The sequence below is a fragment of the Dendropsophus ebraccatus genome, chromosome 6 (genome assembly GCF_027789765.1).
Source record: "Dendropsophus ebraccatus isolate aDenEbr1 chromosome 6, aDenEbr1.pat, whole genome shotgun sequence".
NCBI lineage: Eukaryota > Metazoa > Chordata > Amphibia > Anura > Hylidae > Dendropsophus > Dendropsophus ebraccatus.
The window spans coordinates 136,502,176-136,527,234 of NC_091459.1; the positions used below are offsets into that span (position 1 = coordinate 136,502,176).

At 44.5% G+C, this 25,059-nt stretch overlaps 1 protein-coding gene across 17 annotated transcripts in view; it reads right to left on the reverse strand.

Annotated features, from left to right (window-relative positions):
- The window catches only part of KLHL29 (kelch like family member 29), a 656,253-nt gene that overhangs the window by 178,386 nt on the left and 452,808 nt on the right, over positions 1-25,059 (reverse strand). For all 17 annotated transcript variants that reach the window (XM_069973088.1, XM_069973093.1, XM_069973096.1 and 14 more), the window contains 2 exons: positions 24,585-24,732; positions 16,120-16,668 (listed from right to left, as the gene is read on the reverse strand). In XM_069973088.1, the coding sequence (XP_069829189.1) occupies positions 16,120-16,668; positions 24,585-24,732 (697 nt within the window). The remainder of the gene's footprint in view (positions 1-16,119; positions 16,669-24,584; positions 24,733-25,059) is intronic.

A 25,059-nucleotide genomic window follows, 5' to 3' on the forward strand; every position in this document is an offset into this window, starting at 1 on the left:
ATACAGGAATATAACTACTATAATACTGCTCCTATATACAAGAATATAACTACTATAATACTGCTCCTTTATACAAGAATATAACTACTATAATACTGCCCCCTATATACAGGAATATAACTACTATAATACTGCTCCTATATACAAGAATATAACTACTACAATACTGATCCTATATACAGGAATATAACTACTATAATACTGCTCCTATATACAAGAATATAACTACTATAATACAGCTCCTATATACAAGAATATAACTACTATAATACTGCTCCTATATACAGGAATATAACTACTATAATACTGCTCCTATATACAAGAATATAACTACTATAATACTGCTCCTATATACAGGAATATAACTACTATAATACTGCTCCTATATACAGGAATATAACTACTATAATACTGCTCCTATATACAGGAATATAACTACTATAATACTGCTCCTATATACAAGAATATAACTACTATAATACTGCTCCTCTATAAAGGGATATAACTACTATAATACTGCTCCTATATACAAGAATATAATTACTATAATACTGCTCCTATATACAAGAATATAACTACTATAATGCGGTTCAGGGAAGAAACAGAGAGCTGCACCTCACACCTATGGCTGATACTAGTGCCGCTAGGCTAAATAAAAAACACATCAGAATTTAGTGTATGAATTGATCAAGCCATACTGCCCCATGTACCTCGATTAATTCTGATGTGTTTTTTATTTAGCCTAGCGGCACTAGTATCAGCCATAGGTGTGAGGAGTAGCACTCTGTTTCTTCCCTGAACCGCATTTTGCTTCTCTCTTTTCTCCGTGTTTTGCACTCCTCCTGGTGAGACCCACATGACCGCAATTAGCAGGAGACACCTGAGTGCACATGGTTTTAATCCCTCCTGTTTTTTCCCATTCTGTTTGCTGCAGCTATGGTGAGTGTAATTCCTTATCCAGACTTGTGCTGCTTGGGGGCGACCTTCTCCGCCGGCGGTGCTGGCCGGGTTCTGGTGTGGTGTTTTTGGGTCTGGTCCTGTGGCATGGGGGTCGCAGGGCCGTCCCATGGCCCCCGTTCCCTGGCTGTGCACGCCTGCGGGGGTGGTGGTCACTGACTGGCACGGTGTGGACTTAGTGTAGGGACCCATGTGTATCAGATACCGGCACGAGGTACATGGGGCAGTATGGCTTGATCAATTCATACACTAAATTCTGATGTGTTTTTTATTTAGCCTAGCGGCACTAGTATCAGCCATAGGTGTGAGGTGCAGCACTCTGTTTCTTCCCTGAACCGCATAACTACTATAATACTGCTCCTATATACAGGAATATAACTACTATAATACTGCTCCTATATACAAGAATATAATTACTATAATGCGGTTCAGGGAAGAAACAGAGTGCTGCACCTCACACCTATGGCTGATACTAGTGCCCCTAGGCTAAATAAAAAACACATCAGAATTTTGTGTATGAATTGATCAAGCCATACTGCCCCATGTACCTCGTGCCGGTATCTGATACACATGGGTCCCTACACTAAGTCCACACCGTGCCAGTGGTACACGGGGCAATATGGCTTGATCAATTCATATACAGACACTCTGGTGTTGATTTTTAATATAGGCCTAGCGGCATTAGTATCAGCCATAGATGGGATGTGCAGCCGTTCCACTCTCTCTAGTTCGTGTTTCACAGTTCTCCCTCTCTGAACAGCTAGCACTCCTTTATAAGACCCACATGACCAAAATTAGCAGGATATGCCTGTGCTCACATGTCTGGACCTTATGTCTTCCCCATTCTGTGAGAGCAGCAATGGTAAGCGTAATACCATATCCATACTTGTGTCGTTTGGGGGCAGCCTTCCCCGCCGGTGGTGCTGGCTGGGTTTTGGTGGGGCTTTTTGGGTCTGGTCCTGTGACATTGGGGTTGCAGGGCCGTTCCATGGCCTCCCTTCCCTGCATGTGCACGCTTTGCGGGGTTGGCGGACGCTGACCGACACGGTGTGGAGTTAGCGTAGGGACCCGTGTGGACCAGAGGACCTGCGCGGTGGTACACGGGGCAATATGGCTTGATCAATTCATATACAGACACTCTGGTGTTGATTTTTAATATAGGCCTAGCGGCATTAGTATCAGCCATAGATGGGATGTGCAGCCGTTCCACTCTCTCTAGTTCGTATAATTACTATAATACTGCTCCTATATACAGGAATATAACTACTATAATACTGCTCCTATATACAAGAATATAACTACTATAATACTGCTCCTATATATAGGAATATAACTACTATAATACTGCTCCTATATACATGGATATAACTACTATAATACTGCTACTATATACAAGAATATAACTACTATAATACTGCTCCTATATACAAGAATATAACTACTATAATACTGCTCCTATATACAAGAATATAACTACTATAATACTGCTCCTATATATAGGAATATAACTACTATAATACTGCTCCTATATACATGGATATAACTACTATAATACTGCTACTATATACAAGAATATAACTACTATAATACTGCTCCTATATACAAGAATATAACTACTATAATACTGCTCCTATATACAGGAATATAACTACTATAATACTGCTCCTATATACAAGAATATAACTACTATAATACTGCTCCTATATAAAAGAATATAACTACTATAATACTGCTCCTATATACAAGAATATAACTACTATAGTACTGCCCCCTATATACAAGAATATAACTACTATAATACTGCCCCCTATGGACAGTAATAAGCATCCCATGAGGCGGCAGAGCTGTGATGTGACTGGAATAGCTCTATAATGTCTGGTTTAGTAATCACATGCTGCAGTGATATAGCGGTACTTTGGGAGTGTTGCCTGGGAATGTATAATTTTCTTCTGGGTGTATAATACAGGGATGATTTGAGTTTGCAGTCTCGTCTCCTCCGCACGCGGTAAGTTCTGCGTCGGAGGTAAGGTCTGCCATTAGAAAAGCTGAATATGAAAACCCGCACCGTGATATTTTAGTACAAACTGTAACCTGAGATATTTTTAAGATGGAACAACACAAATTGCACGTGAACCGTATATCACAAACAGTTTCCACCTTCTGCAGTACTTACGGATTAGCCGGCTCTGAAATTTAGAACAAGATAATCTTTTCCATTCTCTAGGCAATTTTAGCTGTCAGATGGAAGATAGAGGCAGCCGTGTACCTGGCAGTATCCTGTATACAGCAGCAGGGAGAAGGAGCGGCAGGAGGGGACTGTGAGCACACAGGAGCTCTTATAGGGTATATAGCTGAATAATATATACCACACAGCAGGGGTAGGGAACCTTTGGCCCTCCAGCTGATGCAAAACTACAACTCCCATCATGCCTGGACAGTCACAGAGGGACAGACCATGCTTCTGGCAGAATCTCATAACAGACCTCAGCTGCTGCAGAACCTTATAATACACCTAAGCTGCTGAAGAACATCATAATACAGCTCAGCTGCTGCAGAACCTCATCATAATACACCTCAGCTGCTGCAGAACCTCATCATAATACACCTCAGCTGCTGCAGAACCTCATAATACACCTCAGCTGCTGCAGAACCTCATAATACAGCTCAGCTGATGCAGAACCATATAATACACCTCAGCTGCTGCAGAACCTCATAATACATCTCAGCTGCTGCAGAACCCCATCATAATACAGCTCAGCTGCTGCAAAACTACAACTCCCATCATGCCTGGACAGTCATAGACGGACAGTCCATGCTTCTGGCAAAATCTCATAATACACTTCAGCTGCTGCAGAACCTCATAATACACCTCAGCTGCTGCAGGACATCATAATACACCTCAGCTGCTGCAGAACCTCATAATACACCTCAGCTGCTGCAGGACATCATAATACACCTCAGCTGCTGCAGAACCTCATACTACACCTCAGCTGCTGCAGAACATCATAATACACCTCAGCTGCTACAGAACCTCATAATACATCACAGCTGCTGCAGAACCTCATAATACACCTCAGCTGCTGCAGAACCTCATAATACACCTCAGCTGCCACAGAACACCATAATACAGCTCAGCTGCTGCAGAAACTCATAATACACCTCAGCTGCTGCAGAACCTCATAACACACCTCAGCTGCTGCAGAACCTCATAATACACCTCAGCTGCTGCAGAACCTCATAACACACCTCAGCTGCTGCAGAACCTCATAATATACCTCAGCTGCTGCAGGACCTCATAATACACCTCAGCTGCTGCAGAACATCCTTATACCTCAGCTGCTGCAGAACATCCTTATACCTCAGTAAGATGTATGTTAGCAGCCCCCTCCCCCCCCATTCTGAGATTCCAGCACCATAATCCTAGATTCCTATTACAGGACTAATAGGCCGTATTATGTCCCTGTCTGAACGCTGCCGTCCTGGATGAATGACCCTCTTTTTCACATCATGTCTAAGTATCCCCCCAATCCTATACATTGCGGGGGGTCCCCTGGTTTGCCTCTTTGGGGGATGAATAGGTGTAGATGATGAGTGGAGTTCAGAGGGTGATTTACCCCATGGTGCCGGCGATCGGCTAATAGTGATGGCGGGAATTGCTGATATCCTTAGGGTTCCATAGAGTTATTAGGATCCAGCTGTGACCTTCATATAGATGAGATGTCAGAATGGTATATATATAAATATATATATATATATATTTATTGGTCCAAAAGTAGGTGGACAGTATGAAATAACACACACTGTCCGCCTACTTTTGAACCATATATATATATATATATATATATATATATATATATATATGTATGTTAGGGGGCTTCTATCCTGGACGTCAGAGTATACTGGACATCCGATATATACAGTACTGGCCCCTTACCTATCCAGGGTTAAATGGTGAGGATGACAAGTCTCATCCATGATAGCTGGCCATACACTTTAATGAGCTAAATGCTCATTCTTTCCCCTGATACCCCCACGCTGATGCATGCTGGGTAAAAGTCCAATCCTTTGGCATTTGAATAACAGTGGCTGAAGAAGTTGGATGCAGTCATAGGGAGTCTGGGATATAGCCCATGGCTAGTCACACCGCAGATCCCCTTTAGGGTTACTATGTCCTATTATAACCATTAGGCTATGTTCACACTACGTATATGTCCGGCCGTAGTTCGTACGCGGCCGGACATGTGCGGCTGAAATTACGGCCGTGTGAAAAATAGACATGTGGGCGAATTGCGAACATACGGGTGAACCGCGAAGATACGCCCGTAGTACAGTTATGCTTCCCTAGCTTGTTTCGAAGCGATCTGAGGCAGGTCATTTACTTGGAAATCTTCGCCCAGTCCCGTAAACCACACAGAAACTTTTTAATATAAAAATCAAGTTTGATTTGGCTGAAATAAGTATTCCGTACAGGACCGCATGGAAATCCACGGCCGTGAGTTGGAACATTTCCGTCCTCAAACAATGGTCTTGTTCATTTTTCACGGCGCCGTATACCATCCGGCCGTAAGCTCATACGTAGTGTGCACTGTGCGGGCGTATATCGTATATCATATCAAGCGAACGCATCAACCTCAAAACTACGGGCGTATATTCGCGGTTCGCACTACGGTCGGAAATATACGCAGTGTGAACATAGCCTAAAGCTGGAAAAGAGGAGCGCAGAACCACTGTAAGCTAGGAGGAGTGCTGTACTAAGCTCACCAGAGTTCCAGCTCTCCTATACAAGTGTGGGCTGCATTCACACGGTCAGTGTTTTTCCTGGTCTGTGATAGTGGTCTACTAGCTACCTCCGTGATCCATGCAAAACAGTCCGTTTAGCATCCATGTCTGTTTTTTTCTTGGATCTGTTTTAAAGCATTTTAAATTACATTGATTACATCACATCTGTGTCCATACGTGAAAAACACAGATCTCATTGATTTCTATGTACAATCAGATCCGTGCCTCCGTTCCGTTTTTTTTAACAGGCACAGAAATGTAGTTGACCTTATTTTTGTGTCCGTTAATAAAACAGATCCGTTTTGATCCTTTTTTTTTTAATAATGGAATTCAATGGAAAAATGGATCAAAAAGGATGCACACACATGCATCTGTTTTTTCCATCCGTTTTTTGCAATAAAAAAAAAAAAGCGGATTGCAAAAACTTAGTGTGAACCCAGCCTTATTCTCCACATTTTGCAATACCAATGTAGCCAGACTACACATCTCACTGGCACCTCCTGCTGGCTCAGTGTCTGCAAAGTACCTGCTCTGCCATGGATCTCAGCCAAGAGTGGCCTTAAAGTGACTTTGTACCCACAATCTGACCCCCCCAAACCACTTGTACCTTCGGATAGCTGCTTTTACTCCAAGATCTGTCCTGGGGTCAGTTCGGCAGGGGATGCAGTTATTGTCCTAAAAAAAAACTTTTAAACTTTAGATTTGCTGCTGCTGTGGACAATTCCTGACATGGACAGAGGTGGCAGCAGAGAACACTGTGTCAGACTGGAGAGAATACACCCCTTCCTGCAGGACATACTGCAGCTGATAAGTACTGAAATACTTATACTTAGTAATGAAAGGTAGAATCTGATTGGTTGCTAGGGGCAACTGAGCCAGTTTCACTTTACACCATGTTTGATAGATCTCTCCCCCCCCCCCACCGTGTCTAATTTATCAAGCTTTATAAATGGAAACAAGCATAAACCGAGCCCCATGCAGGGCCGGCTGGCGGGGAAAGGGGGGGGGGGGGCAAGGGCTTTTATACTTATACGCCAGCCTTGATAAATGTCCCCCCAAAAGTCTGCATCATAAGGGGTTAATATAGAAACTACAAAGGTTTTCTATTCAGCTTCCCCAGATGGACAGATTAGTCCTACAGGATTATTAGATACCCGGATAACAATCCTCATACAATTTTACAATATTTTACCAAAAACCCCTTTAAATGATATTATTACTAGAGGAGCGATAAATTACAGAACGCCCTGGTACAGGACTCTAACCCCAAAGCCGAGGTATAGAGCAGAATGCTAGGATGCAATGAGTAATTAATATGGCGCGGGGCAATGGTGTAAATATTAGCAGGGAGGCTGATCTGAAACTCATTTTGCTGCTTTTCCCCATGGAGGGCCATCTATGTTATTGTGTTTTATGAGTCGGAGTCATTACTTCATGATCTCTTCCTCCCTTCAGGATTGAGGCGGCCTGTTTCACAAATAATTAACGCCCTTGAAGCGGAGAATCGGCAGACTGACAGTCTCATTATAGCAACGTGCTGTAAGATATACTCCGCAGCCGGGCTCCCCCCAACCTGTGCACCAGGCGCTCACTGTCTCCGTGTCTAGAGGCTCTGCTCTGAAATCACACTGAAATCCCAGCACTGTCACACTGTTCTGGGCTGTGAAAGTTACCGTCTCTGACACGCGACTACTTGTAGCAGCAGTCCCACCGCTCGCAGCAGTATAGCAGCCCCTATCTATTACCAATACAGACACTTGTCGTTAACACTATTAGGCTCATCAAGCCCGCATAAAGAGGAACCCTTAGGGTACTATTACAAGGGCTGACTACGTTTACTGGACCCATTAGACGGCCTGATAATCTGGCAGTAAGGGCTGCATGGACATTGTTAGCGATGTCCATGCAGCCCTTGCCCAACCCCCTGATACCTTACCTCTTTCCGCTCTTCCCTCCTGTGCTCCGCAGCTTCTCGATCCCGGCGGCAGCCGCTTAGCCAATCACAGGCTGGGACTGCCGTGGCCCATGATTGACTGAGCAGCCTGTTAGTTGACAGGCCGCTCAGAGGCTGCAGCCGCCAGGGCCAGAAAGCTGCGCAGCGCAGGAGAGAAGACCGGGAGTGCTGAGGGGTAAGGTGTCAGGTGTTTGGACAATCGTCAGCCATACTAGATATTGCACGTAGTGATGCGCAGTCGACGCCCAACGATTATAGGTCCAAACCTAAACAAACGATAAGCTGATTATCGCCCAGTGTCCTAGGGCCCTTACTGCTCTGTTACAAAGGAGAGTAGGGAGATAAAAGCACAGAAAATAATAAACTACTAATAAAAGAATTTAAATAAACATTGTACTACTACAGCATTGTTGTGCAAACAGCAGACTTATTACAATGGTACCTCACAATTACCATATTGAGCCCAAATAATAATGGTGTACAGTGCCCATACTGCGCAAAACACAAGTAGATAAGTAATAAGTAGACAAGTAATAAGTGGAATATTACTAGACAATACTGCCAAACCGTACCCAAGCAATACTATATAACTGTGCTCAAATTATACTGCAAGACTGTGCCACCATAGAGTACACAAGGAAAGAGAGACGCTAGACTGTGGCAACATAGGGTACACATGGAAAGAGAGACGCTAGAGTGTGCCATCATAGGGTACACATGGAAAGAGAGACGCTAGACTGTGGCAACATAGGGTACACATGGAAAGAGAGACGCTAGACTGTGGCAACATAGGGTACACATGGAAAGAGAGACGGCAGACTGTGCCACCATAGGGTACACATGGAAAGAGAGACGCTAGAGTGTGCCATCATAGGGTACACATGGAAAGAGAGACGCTAGACTGTGGCAACATAGGGTACACATGGAAAGAGAGACGCTAGACTGTGGCAACATAGGGTACACAAGGAAAGAGAGACGCTAGACTGTGCCACCATAGGGTACACATGGAAAGAGAGACGCTAGACTGTGCCACCATAGGGTACACAAGGAAGGAGAGACGCTAGACTGTACCACCATAGAGTACACATGGAAAGGGAGACGCTAGACTGTGGCAACATAGGGTACACATGGAAAGAGAGACGATAGAGTGTGCCACCATAGGGTACACATGGAAAGGGAGACGCTAGACTGTGCCACCATGGAGTACACATGGAAAGAGAGACGCTAGACTGTGCCACCATAGAGTACACATGGAAAGGAAGCCGCTAGACTGTGCCACCATAGGGTACACATGGAAAGGGAGACACTAGACTGTGACACCATAGGGTACACATGGAAAGGGAGACTCTAGACTGTGCCACCATAGAGTACACAAGGAAAGAGAGACGCTAGACTGCGCCACCATAGGGTACACATGGAAACGGAGACGCTAGACTGTGCCACCATGGAGTACACGTGGAAAGAGAGACGCTAGACTGTGCCACCATAAATAAGGAAAGGGAGCCGCTAGACTGTGCCCCCATGGAGTACATATGGAAAGGGAGCCCCTAGACTATGCCACCATGGAGTACACATGGAAAGGGAAACCCTAGACTGTGCCACCATAGAGTACACAAGGAAAAAGAGCTGCTAGGCTGTGCCACCATAGGGTACACATGGAAAGGGAATCCCTAGACTGTGCCACTATAGGGTACACATGGAAAGGAAGCCACTAGACTGTGCCACCATAAATAAGGAAAGGGAGCCGCTAGACTGTGCCACTATAGAGTACACAAGGAAAGGGAGCTGCTAGACTGTGCCACCATAGGGTACTCATGGAAAGGGAGCTGCTAGACTGTGCCACCATAAATAAGGAAAGGGAGCCGCTAGACTGTGCCACCATAGAGTACACAATAATAAGGCTAGTTATCAGCAGGGGAATGAGCAAATGGCGGCTCACCTGTCACACAACTCTGCCTGTAATAAGGGACGTGCAACCAACAGAACGATGGTGAATTGTCCAGTGATCGTCCGTGTGGCCCAGTCACATTACTGATCACTTGGATCACAAGTTTGCAGACTAGCTGGCCCTTGGACAGTGTAAATGCAGACCAGGCCGTAGATTTTTGTAGATTTTCTTGTCTAAATTTAGACCACCTAAAAGTTGGCAAACTTTACACCTCAATTGATTAACAAAATTTTGGTAAAATTTTTGGTTCACAAAAGTGTTTACAAAAAATATGAGTGAAGAAAGTTTTTTTTTTTTAAACTTTTTTTTAATGCATGTAACTCGTCCCCACTGTTGTGTGTTGATGCCGTTACTCTTACACAGGACTGCCTGCTGCATTACTACCACTTTATAGCTCATAGACGCTATGTAAACTTGATCGCCGCTACCGCACGCTTTCTGACTTTTACAAACTGGGTAATAAATGCTTTACGTTCCGCCTCCCCGGCTAAAGTTGCATTATTTTCTTATAAAACAAAGATTATACATTTCACTGGCTTCATAGTGGGCGAATAATACGGGATGAAATGGAGTGAGCGGCCGCCTGTAATTGTCAGCCGTACCTCTCACTGCATTAAGGAGAGAGCAGTTATTGAACAGTTATAATAATCCATTCCTAATGGTGCACTCACTGAGCTCTGACTCACAGACTCTCATCTATATCCAGGGGAGACGTCTGACAAGGTCAACGCAGACATTCACCTTACACACAAGAGCAGATACTGTAGGTTAACACGTCTATGATAAATAAGCAGTGGGACGCCCCTTCTTTATAGAATGTGGAGGCATCCGAGGACGTGAATATTTTCTTATATATAAAAAATTCTGATTCCTGTAGTTATAAATCAAGTTTAAATAAGGTGATCCAGGATTATTACAAGCACAGCTACTTTCTTTGGGGAGAAAAAACAAAAAAAGAGCGCCACCCTGGTCCTCAGGTCGTTCAATCCCAGTGTCATGCTGACCCCACAGACCCTGAGGTTAGACATAACAGTGCATCAGTTATAACCGGAGTGCTCCTTTATTAATGTGAAGCTCCACCTTTAGGGTTCTGTAAATTATAATATTGTAGCTACCAGGAAGGGGCGTAGCTAAGATTCATGGGGCCCCATAACAAAAAACTGCACGGGGCCCCATGAATCCTATACGTCCCCCATACTTACCTGGCTCGGCATTCCGGGGGACTACGACAGGCCGCGTAAGTATGTTTATGAGGATTGGGCCTCTTGTGGCTGGAAGTGCAATGCTCCCTCCAGCCACAGGAGAGACTGGCAGGGCAGGAGGCCAATGTCAGTCAGAGCGCCACAGCATTCATCATGAACACTCACAATTAAAGAGCCACGGGCCTGCGGGCCACCTTAATGCTCAAGTTGCGCTTATCTCTAGACAGATACATAGTACCAGCTGACATACAGTATACACCATGGTGGGCTCTAAGCATTGCTCTGGCTTAATAAAATGGCAACTCAAGAAAAGTTGCACTAAGAAATAACTAGACATGGAGGGACTGAAGGATCTGTTATGGAGTCGGAGGGGAACACCAACATTCTGGGGGGCACAGCGACAAGTTCTGGAGTTTCCAGTATGATGGTACACTGGCTATGCTCTAGTGCAGGGACGGGGAACCTTCAGCCCTCCAGCTGTTGCAAAACTACAATTCCCATAAAGCTAAAGCTTTAGCTGTCCACGCATGATGGAAATTGTTGTTTTGCAACATCTGGAGGGTCAAAGGTTCCCCATCCCTGCACTAGTGAAAAAATTTTGCAAAAAAAAAAAAAATATATATATATATTTGAAAAAGTTACAGAGGGAGCCATGGTCTGGAATACAGTTTCCCAAGTACATGTATATCTAGAGCACCGTGCTCGTACAGTATATAGAATGCACTTATGATGCTACATCCAGTATAACAAGAACCAAGGCTGCTGATCTTTTTTGCAAAATCCGGTAATTAGAAAAGCTTCCCGACACCTGAATACCACTAGCCCGGCCTGACTTCCAGCGGCATTATAATTACACACTATCCCCGCCAGCACGCCGCTTTAAATGAAATTGTCACCCATCTGAGAAGACAACATGACCTGTTGCAAATGAAAAATTTGAGAAAATTTTCATGTTCTTGGAAAGGGGGGGGGGGGGGGGGGGGGCAAGCAAAGGTTAATAATGAAAGCACAGTATGTTTTCACATGCAAATGAGAATGGTTCCCCTTTGGAAGGGCTGTAGATCTGTAATTAAAGAAAACAAATGCGGAATTTCAATAAGTGCACTAATGAACTCTAAAAATATCTGTTTCCACTCGGCAGCGGTAGGCCCGCTCTCGTTCTCCTTACTGGACATCATACAATAATTGCTGGTGAACTTTGCCAAGACTTGTGTGTTAAGCCAGACAATGAAATTGAAAGACTCGGGGATTTAATGAGATGGAACCTCCGGCCCTTTTCAAAAAGATCTTATTATAATGCAAGGCGAGCTCTTGAGAGAAGAAAGGACGGGAGTCGGTGCGAGTGGTCTAAGTACCACACGAGTGATGGCATTCTCTACTCAAGAGCCTACCATGCTTTCATGCTCACGGCTTTTCCCAGAAGCGGCAGCCTCGATGAATGAGGGTTTGGCTGAGACGAATAGGAGACTAAGACTTCAGCGAAAATGATCTGATCTATGTGGGACTACGTGTGTGTATGGGTTGTGGAGTCATTTATATGTTCACTCATCTGCCGGCTTGGGAGGACAGGGTCAAAGAGCAAAAAATAACACAGTAGACCCTACTTCTTGTTAGTCCGTTAGCTATTATACGAAGGCGTTTGGCCAATCATAACACCCATAGTGAATAGGGTAAGGGTCTACACAGATACATAAGGCTTTGGATGCTAGATGCCATGAGAATTTGGTCAAGGTTGATAATTTAGGATAATCCTGTCTCCCATTTTTAAGTATGTAAGTATGTCTTTTTTTTTTTTTTTAATTCTGCCCCCTTCCAAATACAATGTTTTTGGCGCCTGGATAACCCCTTTAACATATACTTGCATTCCCTCTTGTATGAGAGCAGAACATGGGCATGCTTTCTATAAAAGTGGATGTTACGGTGCTGTTCCTGGTTGGCCACATGGCCATTTTTTTTTCAGAGACAACAGAATTCTTGTGGAATACAAATAGTTGCTGTCCGGCTCCAAGTAGTATAAAAATCTTTTCTTTATTGTAGCATATTAAAAACTGTACATGACAGTATCATAAACTCCAACGCGTTTCGGAAAGGCTTCCTTAATCATGGCATACAAAATAGTAAAAAACACATCTATTTATACATATATCCCAATAAAGGTAAAAGGGGAGGGAACAAAGAAAAGAGACAGGAAGGGGCAAAGTTCTATATCAAACACCTGTGGAAGCGAACACAGGGAGTAGCATACATAAAACCAGAGACGGACGAATAGCATGGAAAGAAGAAAACGCATAATACATCTAATGGTGTAAACGCAACATGTGAATATAAACAAATATTAGAAACATGAGCGCATACAGTTAGTGGAAACAAAAAGCAGGAAGTCTATGCTATGAGGGACAAATACATTTAACATGCTCAGAACACAAAAAAAAAAAAAACCCTTTTTGAAAAAAACCTTTTTTTTCAAATAGGTTTTTTTTTTTCAAAAAAGTTTTTTTTTCTTTTTCAAAAAGGTTTTTTTTTTTCTCAAAGTTTTTTTTTGTGTGTTCTGAGCATGTTAAATGTATTTCTCCCTCATAGCATAGACCCCCCTGCTTTTTGTTTTCACTAACTGTATGTGCTCATGTTTCTAATATTTGTTTATATTCACATGTTGTGTTTACACCATTAGATGTATTATGCGTTTTCTTCTTTCCATGCTATTCATCCGTCTCTGGTTTTATGTATGCTACTCCCTGTATTCGCTTCCACAGGTGTTTGATATAGAACTTTGCCCCTTCCTGTCTCTTTTCTTTGTTCCCTCCCCTTTTACTTTTATTGGGATATATGTATAAATAGATGTGTTTTTTACTATTTTGTTTGCCATGATTAAGGAAGCCTTTCCGAAACGCGTTGGAGTTTATGATACTGTCATGTACAGTTTTTAATATGCTACAATAAAGAAAAGATTTTTATACTACTTGGAGCCGGACAGCAACTATTTGTATTCCATATATGTATCGGGAGTCGGCCTGACTCAAGGTCTCGTGCTTGATGGTGGCTGGTGCCTGAACTTTTGGATCAAGGGTGAGCTGATATTATCCTTTTCTTCTCTATATAACAGAATTCTTGTCTCTAGTTTAAGAGAGGTTTGCAACTCTGAACTTGAGACAAGAGCAGTGCTGTCTTTGGAAGAAAGCAGCCATGTTTTTCTGACACTGAATAACCCCTTTAATTGTTGTCAGCTTTAATAGCAAAACTAACACAATCACACAGTCTAGTTAGGAAAACACTGGTTTAAAGAGACCACGTCACATGGCCTGATCTGTCTGTTTTAGTAAATATCTGTGTTCCTCATAAAATAATTATTATGGGATGTCTTTTCTGGTAGCTCTCTTTCTCTGCGTTCTGCTTTCTCTCAGTTAATTTTTTCAAAAATGTAAAAATAAACTGACAACTGGGTGTTACCAGTTATGGGGGGGGGGGGAGCGGGCGGATCTGATAGTATCAGACAAGGGGGAATGGTAACAACTAGAGATGAGCGAACCTCGAGCATGCTCAAGTCCATTCGAACCCGATCGTTCACTATTTGATTAGCGGTGGCTGCTGAAGTTGGATAAAGCTCTAAGGTTGTCTGGAAAACATGGATACAGCCAATGACTATATCCATGATTTCCACATAGCCTTAGGGCTTTATCCAACTTCAGCAGCCACCGCTAATCAAATGCCGAACGTTCGGGTTCGAATGGACTCAAGCATGCTCCAGGTTCGCTGATCTCTAGTAACAACCTCACATTTCTATGAGATAACAGAGGAAAAACATATCTGCTGGGGCAGGTGAGGAGAGGCCAGAGGTCCCCTTTAAGGCATGGTGGTTAAAAAAGGACAAGCCCTGTCATGTGGCGAGTGTGGTCATGTGTAGTGGTCTATAGGCCCTATAATTACTAGTTACTCCCTTCCCTATGAGTCAGTCACTTGAGGTAAGGCTCTAATACACAAAACGATTATCGGCTGTACTTAGCCGATGCGGACCATAATCGTTTGGTGTAATAGCTCATGCTGAAAGACAACGATCAGCTGACATACACAATGTTGGCTGATCAGTGTCTTTGAGCATGTTGAAATACAATGACAATGATAGACCGCTGCTATCTTCTATGGGCCACCAAGATGATCTAAAGATCATTCGGACAGCCCCTCCCGCTGCTCCCCCCCCAATAGCACCGACAGCGAGCAGGGAATGAGGAGTAAGCAAGTGCTGAACTGAGAGGTTGGCGCTCGCTTGCTCCTTAATATTGGGCCGTGTAATAGGGTCCTTAGGTTGTACACTATACTTGACCCACACAACCCCATGGGCCACCCTGCTCCTATACACTCTCCATCTGTTTTCACAAGGACCTGTACTAATGTTAGATTCTGGCGTTACTTCCACTCTTCCCCATAAATTTTGCTCTTTCCTTCAGGCCTCCATAATAACGTTGTGCCCTCACAGCCATAAACATACGATCCCCCGCCGGAGGGCCGTTACCGCCATCCCTCACAAGGACTATCCTGCGGTGAATATAAACCCTGATCTACAATCCCAGACATCTTATTTGTTGTCTTAGCCCGTCGCCCATAGAGACGTTGGCGGGGGCGGGCGATAAATCAAGGGGCAGATGAGGCCCTCATTAGAGAAGATTTAATTCTCGGGGAATTCTGTCGAGTCATGTGAAAAATAAAGAGACTTTTGTATTATGTATCTGGGCTGAGGACTTGTTAGCATCACCACCAGCCTCCAGCCCTCGCCTCGCCGCTTGTTCTGGAAAAGGCACGTTTGCAGATCATGCATTATTTAGGAAGGCCGGAGCTCTGGGACCCGAGCATCACTTTAGATGAAAACAAAAAAATACGGGGCCTCGCTTCTCAGCCGCAAATACTGATGCATTTCAGCTGGATACTCGGGGAGGGCACGTCGGCTCCTTCTCTATAAATCAGACTGCAGGAATTCTACTCAACCATTTTCTGGCCAACTCAGTAGGTGTCACCGGGAAACGAGAAGAATTCCGTGTTTTGTTTTACGTCTGGAGAATTGCTTTTTTTTGTGTGTGCGCCTTCATATTTAATTCATAAGCGCTTCTGTAAGGCCACAGAAGTGGAAGAGTGATGGAAGACTCCTAGTTTACACACGTCAGGGATGAAAGACCTTCCTCCGTGACCTTCGCTTGAGCCTGCAACTTGGTGTCAATCGCATATCACACGCTGTTCGACTAGAATTAGATCAATAGGAAGGGAACAGAGGAAGCGGCGTGACGGCTTACCTTTAGGATACCAAGGATCTGTGAATTCATACTTTCCCATTCCGATTGTTCGCAGCATCTGTACGCTGTTCGGGTTTTCTCCGGTCAAGGGCTGGCTGTGAGGCAGCTGCGGAGGGCTCTGGCCATTTGTAGCCGGCACACTGTTAGGAAGCGCTGCAGAAGGTAGAGCCGGTGGTGGCGGAGGAAGGATAGGACAAGTCATGTGGCCGTTGCCTATAGCCGTATGGCCGGGATGAGGCACCTGGCCGACACCTGTCAAGGAGGACATAGCTATCGGTTGACTGTGTCTGTACATTGTTTGGCTCTGTAGGTTCACCACCATGTTGTTTAGAGGTTGCGCAGGCTGCTGGTGCTGTTGGAGTTGATAATGCGCCGTCATAAGGGGCAACTGAGGGGCGACATGAGGAGGGATGGTGGGGGTGACGCCTATGATGGGAGCTTGGACGTTGGCTGCTTGGCTGTATATAGGAGGCTGGGTCATTCCATAGGTGTGAGCTATAAGAGACGCCTGGGTTCCTGCTGAGACGGTCGTTGCCCATGGAGGGGTAGCTGGAAAAAAAAACGTTATAATGCATTAGGATTAGGGTAAATTTAAACAGAATCTGTCACTAGGTTTATGCTGCCTTAAATAAGCAATAGAAATGCGGAACAAATTGGCGTATTACTTACATCATTCTGTTTAGACGTTCTCCTAATATGCAGGAGAATAGGATTCTTGCCACACCCCTCTCCCCGCCCTCAAACTGCTGATTGGCAGTTAACTGCCTATACACAACATGGGTAGATAGCTGCCAATCATCAGCTGGTGGGTGGAGTTTTCTGCTTCTCATGAATATCCAGGACTACTGAGCTCATGCACATAATGGTGAGGACTACTTATTGTCCATGTTATTCAGGAGGAGATCTCTGGATAGGTGGGACAGAACAATCTAAGTCATACATCATCCTGCTCAGCTTCTCTATCACTAGTTTATAATATTTTATTTTACATTAAGAAGATTCAGCTTTTGTCCAACCTACCTGGGATCATGGATATGCATACACATCATACGGGCACATACACCATCTAAAGGGACTACAGTCACCACAAATCTTAGTGGCCATTCTATATCACTGTACTGTGTTAGTTGCTTAGGTACTGTGTGGCACTGCTATGTAGGTTCCGTACAGTCGTTTTTGCAGTGTATGGAGTGACATGCTATAAAATTATTAGGGATAAAATAGCTCCGTTCAGCACCTCTCCTGTCCTCAGGTTGGCTCTGGGGTTTTGCAGCTCAGTTTCATTGAAGCAAATGGTGCTAATTTGTAATACCACACACAACCTGAGGACAGGAGTGGCGCTGTTTTTGCAAAAAAAAAAAAAAAAGTAGCTGTGCTTTTTCTAATCCTGGATAACCGCGTAAAGTTATATCTGTTTTAACATGGGGACTAGGCTTTGTCTCGTACCCAGAGCTCCAGCTTCAGGCCTCTACACTCTTCAGTGTCATTTACTTTTGTGAAGAGTCTATTGACACAGTGGATTATGTCTGCAGTTCTGAGCGTGCCGCACAGATCATGTACTTTCATCTGTATCTTGGGTACCAGCCTCGTGTACTGTACACCATGGACTCCACACCCACTAAAAGAGGATTGAAAGTTAGTCTCCTGGCACAGCTGGCTCATTGCTGTAAGTCGGGATCATTCCAGTTTACTGACATTATAAGGACACTGAGAATCCACAGTCACTGTACTACAATGTAGACAGGCAGGCATTTAAAGGGGAAGCTGAATTTAAAGTGTTTTAGACAGGAGACGGACCAACAGACCTTCCACTAACTGTCTTCCCCTTCTTTTAGGGATCAGTGGGGGATCTGAACACCCAGACCCTATGACATTTTAAAAGTTTTTCTTTTTAAATGAGAGTGTCTTTTTAATTGCACTTTAAAGGGGTACTCCAGAGAAATAATAAATTCAAAAGAACTAATGTCAGAAAGTTATACAGATTTGTAATTTACTTCCAGTACTTATCAGCTGCTGTATGTCTTGCAGGAAGTAGTGTATACTTTCCAGTCTGACACAGTGCTCTCTGCTGCCACCTCTGTCCATGTCAGGAACTGTCCAGAGCAGGAGAGATTTTCTATGGGGATTTGCTGCTGCTCTGGACAGTTCCTGACATGGACAGAGGTGGCAACAGAGAGCACTGTGTCATACTGTAAGAATACACCATTTCCTGCTGGACATACAGCAGCTGATAAGTACTGGAATATTTGACATTTTTAAATAGAAGTAAATTACAAATCTATATAACTTTCTGATACCTGCTGATTGTTGTATTCTTTCCGGTCTGACACAGTGCTCTCTGCTGCCACCTCTGTCCATGTCAGGAACTGTCCAGAGCAGGAGAGGTTTTCTATGTGGATTTGCTGCTGCTCTGGACAGTTCCTGACATGGACAGAGGTGGCAGCAGAGAGCACTGTGTCAGACTGGAAAGAATACACCACTTCCTGCAGGACATACAGCAGCTTATAAGTATTGGAAGACTGCATGTTTTTTTCTTTTTTTTACAATTCTGTATAACTTTTTGACATCAGTTAATTTACGAAAAAGTCCCCCTCCGGAGTACCCCTTAAAACAAACCACATCAATCATACAGAATTATAGAAAAGTTCGGGGCCAACTTTATTCACGTTAACTTTTTATTTTTTAACCAGCTTTTTGGGGTCAATATTTAAGCCTTTTCCTTGAGTTTTTGATATTTTTATGTGACCTAAATGTGAGTGTGACTCTCATTGATCCTGGGAGAGGGAGATGTAGGTGTTCCGTGTAATCCGGGAGATTTCTCACTCTCTCTGACAGGACGCCGAGCTTTAATTAATCAAATTGCGGCAGCAAACATGAGAATGGGGCTTTCTGGGAGATGAAGTGGCGGCAGCGAAATGTCACAACATAATGACACAAAGCCAGGGCCCTGCACCATTACTCCGCATTTATGTCCTAGGACTAAGACATAGCCCCTGAGATCCAGCCCAGGAACGCGCAGTCCCCCACCCACCTCCAGCACACAAGCTCCTGGTCATGTCACTCACAGGCACTACGCTGCTATTTCAGGGAAAGTCGCATGGAAGCGCTTATTAATAATGCACCAATTACCAGAATGACTAGTCTATATATCTATATACAGGAGGTGTACAGCACAAAGAAAGAGTTTATAAAGTTTGACTGGCAATTCCCTAACATATTGTTGTGATATATATGTATAATGGTATGATGGATATACTCAGGTTCAGACATATCACTTGTGCAGCTGTACAGGGGCCAGGCTCAAACTCTAAAGTGTCAGGTCAGTATGGCACATGTCTGTAGTCGGCCCCCCAGGTGGTATAAGCAGCCAGGAAGTGCGGCCCCCCTGCTCCTGTGCGGCCAACTTAGTCACTGGATGCTGTGCCCGGCTGGGGCTGGTCCTTCTCTCTCCTCCTGCCCCTCCTGTACTCCACTGTCCGACATACCTTGTGTGAGGAGGAGAGGAGAGAGCATGTGGTGACAGGGGCTGGAGGGATCCTGCAGGGATATGGCTGCCAGGGACAGGACTGTGAGGAGGAGCAACAGCAGCAGCTCTGACAGCGAGTGATTATTGTCAGTGTGTCTGTCAGTCTGCTGGAAGTTGTAGGATAGAGGGTGGACTGTGTAAGAGAAAGCACAGAGCCCCCACCCTTTAATGCTCATGTTTGATTGTAAGTTTATGCCTTTCTTTGCCAATACCTGTGCCCCTTCCCCCCTGCAGCATGGTCTCTCTTTCAGCCACATATAGTACATTTATCCCACCTGTGCAGCCACATACAGTACATGTACCTCACCTGTGCAGCCACATACAGTGCATGTACCTCACCTGTGCAGCCACATACAGAACATGTATCCCACCTGTGCAGCCACATACAGTACATGTACCTCACCTGTACAGCCACATACAGTACATGTATCCCACCTGTGCAGCAACATACAGAACATGTATCCCACCTGTGCAGTCACATACAGTACATGTATCCCACCTGTGCAGCCACATACAGAACATGTACCTCACCTGTGCAGTCACATACAGTACATGTATCCCACCTATGCAGCCACATACAGTACATGTATCCCACCTGTGCAGCCACATACAGAACATGTACCTCACCTGTGCAGCCACATACAGTACATGTACCTCACCTGTGCAGCCACATACAGTACATGTACCTCACCTGTGCAGCCACATACAGAACAAGTATCCCACCTGTGCAGTCACATACAGTACATGTATCCCACCTGTGCAGCCACATACAGTACATGTACCCCACCTGTGCAGCCACATACAGTACATGTACCTCACCTGTGCAGCCGCATACAGAACATGTATTCCACCTGTGCATCCACATACAGTACATGTATTCCACCTGTGCAGCCACATACAGTACATGTATCCCACCTGTGCAGCCACATACAGTACATGTATCCCACCTGTGCAGCCACATACAGTACATGTATCCCACATGTGCAGTCACATACAGTACATGTATCCCACCTGTGCAGCCACATGCAGTACGTCTCCCACCGTTGCAGCCACATACAGTACATGTATCCCACCTGTGCAGCCACATACAGTACATGTATCCCACCTGTGCAGCCATATACAGTACATGTACCTCACCTGTGCAGCCACATACAGTACATGTATCCCACCTGTGCAGCCACATACAGTACATGTACTTCACCTGTGCAGCCACATACAGTACATGTATCCCACCTATGCAGACACATACAGCACATGTATCCCACCTGTGCAGCCACATACAGTACATGTATCCCACCTGTGCAGCCACATACAGTACATGTCTCCCACCTGTGCAGCCACATGCAGTACATGTCTCCCACCTGTGCAGCCACTTACAGTACATGTATCCCACCTGTGCAGTCACTTACAGTACATGTATCCCGCCTGTGCAGTAACTTACAGTACATGTATCCCACCTGTGCGTTCACATACAGTACATGTATCCCACCTGTGCAGTCATATACAGTATATGTCTCCCACCTGTGCAGCCACATACAGTACATGTCTCCCACCTGTGCAGCCACATACAGTACATGTATCCCACCTGTGCAGCCACTCAGTACATGTCTCCCACCTGTGCAGCCACATACAGTACATGTATCCCACCTGTGCAGTCACATACAGTACATGTATCCCACCTGTGCAGCCACATACAGTACATGTATCCCACCTGTGCAGCCACATACAGTACATGTGTCCCACCTGTGCAGCCACATACAGTACATGAATCCCACCTGTGCCCCAAGAATGATAAGGGCCCATTTGTTCTATCCCCTATTACTGCTGTTCTGGGGTCACATCCACACTCTGAGCTATATACTCTCATCCCCCACACCGCATCCAGTGTATAATGCACCCAGGACCCTCCAAGTACAACAGCAGCAAACACTACAACTCCCAGCATTTACTGCAGTCTGAAGTCCTCAGGATATTCTGGGATTTTAAGTACAAATGAGCAGACAACTCAAGTGGTTGTCCTCTTGGAAACTACAACTCCCAGCATTCTCTGAGATCTTCATAAGTGTAAGGTATTCTGAGAGTTGTAGTTATTGTTATTTTGGGAGTTGTGGTCACAGATACATCAGCACAGGATGGGACCAGGTCAGCATGTCGCTTCTAATGGGTTCTTTATTTGGGTGCCCCCCATGATCAGTTCTATTGGTGGCCACAAGTACCCCAGTCCCACACTGGGGCCTGCACCGACTGCAGTACAGTCCTCCAGTGGGCCCTGGCATCTGTGCTGTAGGGCCCTCCCGAGAAACCAGGACACATGTATCAGATACCCGGGCGTATATATGTGTGCGCCTTCAAGGCAGAAAGGTGGAGAAACAAATAGGTTATGGGGGCCCAAACACATTGTTTGCACAGGGGCCCTCTGCAGTCTGTGTCCACCCCTGTATATACTGTATACATATATCATGTTATGATGTATATGTACAATGTTATGGAATATATGTGTAATGTTATGATGTAAATGTATAATATTATGGTATATACATATAATATTATGGTGTATATGTATAACGTTATGATATACATGTATAATAATATGGTAAATATGTATAACGTTATGATAAACAGTGGTACCTTGGTTTAAAGAGAACCTGTCACCGGGGACGCGGACACAGAGCCCGCCCGACCCCCGGTGCAGCTCCCGGATACTTACCATTTGCGATGAGTCCCGTTCCTGGAGCCGGTCCCGGGACGAAGATTTGAGCGCCCGAAGCCGTGCGCGCGCGCCGCTGAGATGAGTCCGACGCTCATAGAGAATGACGGAGCCGTCATTCTCTATGGGCATCGGACTCATCTCTGCTCATTTGCATACAGCATGCGCACGGCTTCGGGCGCTCATATCTTGGTCCCGGGACCGGCTCCAGGAACGGGACTCATCGCAAATGGTAAGTATCCGGGAGCTGCATCGGGGGGTCGGGCGGGCTCCCTTTAAGAGTAACTTGGTTTAAGAGTGTTTTGGTTTAAGAGCTCACAGTTTTTCAAAATTGTGACTTGGTGTAAGAACATTGCTTTGGTGTAAGAGCTCCTGTACTGGGGGGGAGGTGGAGTGGGGGAGGGGGATGGTCTGCATAGCGGGGTCTACAGCACTGTACTCTGACCCAGGAAGTCTTCCTCACCTTCCAAATCATAGCAGATCCACTTCAGGCTGGGGCTTACATCAGGGGACAGGACTGTGGGGGCAATCTCTCCATAGCTGTAACCCCTCTCTCCCCAGACAGAGAGTGCTGCATGTATGTGCCCACATCTGCCCTGCTCATTCCTTCCTGCTCCCTGCAGTCTCTGTCCGCCCTTGTGTTTCCCATCCTCTCCATTACTGTACAGTAACTTATAATATCACAGATTCTGCTGTTTCTGAATGTTTGTTTCATCTGTTTTACATGTTATTCAGAATAATAAATCATTATTTTTGGGGTCTGGAACCAATTGTCTGCATTTCTAGGATTTCTTATGGGAAAGTTTGCTTTGGTTTAAGAGTGGATTTGGATTTCAAGCGCGGCCCCTGAACAAATTATGCTCCTAACCCAAGGCACCACTGTATATATATATATATATATATATATATATATATATATATATATATATGGAAATCCAAGGCACCACTGTACATGTATAATATTATAGTATATATGTATTATGCTATTAGATAGATAGAGATATATAAAGCTATATATTATATTATGATATTTAAGATTACAATATATAACATAATATTATGCATGTGGCTATGTTCACACAACGTAATTTTTTAGTAAAGAACGGACGCTGATTGCAATTGCCTCAGCGTCCGTTCTTTACTGCAGGGGCGGCATTGCATTAAAGTCAATGCAATGCCACCCGCTGTGTTCTCACATCGTTATCCTAACGCCCGATCTTTAGAACGGGCGTTAGAATAGTGTGCCTGTACATTATTTCCGGACACTGTTCACTGAGCAGCGTCTGGAAACATCAGCTGTTCACATAACGCAATGTGCAGCGCGGCCGCACATTGCGTTGGAGTGAATAGCTAATTGATTTGCGGGCACAGCTGCCAATGCCCACAAATTAATTGTGAAAAGAGAACGTCCCTGCAGCCGATACGGAGGTATCGGCTGCAGGAACGGGCTGAGTGCAGCCCGGCGGCCGACTGTTTAACAGCGTCTGTTGCTATGCAACGGACGCTATTAAACGTTGTGTGAACATAGCCTATACATGTATAACGTTATGATGTCGATTTAGTAGCTTAGATATCACCTACAATATTGCATTAGGTGACTACTCAACTAGTTGTTCCATAATGAAATGTTACTGCTGTGTGCGGATTACAGAAGTTTATAACAGCGCCTTTCATATTAGTTCAGAGTTCCGAGTTCTCACTCCACTTATTATATTGCATACTTGAAGGGGTTGTTCACCCCAATTTTCTTTTTCTTTCAAATCAACTGGTCCCAGCAAGTGGCAGAGATTTGTAGTTTACTTCTATTAAAAAAATCTCAAGTCTTCCTGTACTTATCAGCTGCTGTATGTCCTGCAGGAAGTGGTGTATTCTCTCCAGTCTGACACAGTGCTCTCTGCTGACACCTCTTTCCATGTCAAGAACTTTCCAAAGCAGCAGCAAATCCCTATAGAAAACTTCTACTACTCTGCACAATGGAAAAAATACACCACTTCCTGCAGTACATACAGCAGCTGATAAGTACTGGAAGACTTTATATTTTTTAATAGAAGTAAATCACAAATCTCTGACACTTTATGTCACCCCTTGATTTAAAAGATTTTTTTTTATCAATATGCATGCATAATAAAAGTGATGGAACGGCGGTTTCCAAAGATCATCATTTTATTCTGCACAGGTTAAAGCTCTCCTCCGGGGCTTCACTCTTTTCAGGACAGACTGATAGAGGCTTACCTGGGTTTTCACCTTTCCTCATCTGCTTGGATGGGGGCTCCTCAGTATCCCATGGAGTGGACTGGTTGATAGGCGTCTGACCCCACCTCACGCTGGTAGCAAGCAGCTGCCCTTGGGACTGTTTCTCAGCCTTGGATAACACAGGTGTCTGAAAAGAAACAAGAGTTTGGCTTAGATACAAGATATATACCGAATTTACTATCACCAAATGAACAAACTAGCAGAAATAAACCTTCTGAAGTGCTTAAAAGAAAAGGTTATTGTCCTCTGTTATCAGCCAAAAGCTTAGAAAGAAGTTCACCTGGTACCTATAGGTATCACTCTAATAGGTACTCCGGCAAAACTCTTTTTCTTTCAAACCAAGTGATTTTAGAAAGTTATATAGATTTGTAATTTACATCTTTTTAAAAATCTCGAGTCTTCCAGTACTTATCAGCTGCTGTATGTCCTACAGGAAATGGTGTATTCTTTCGAG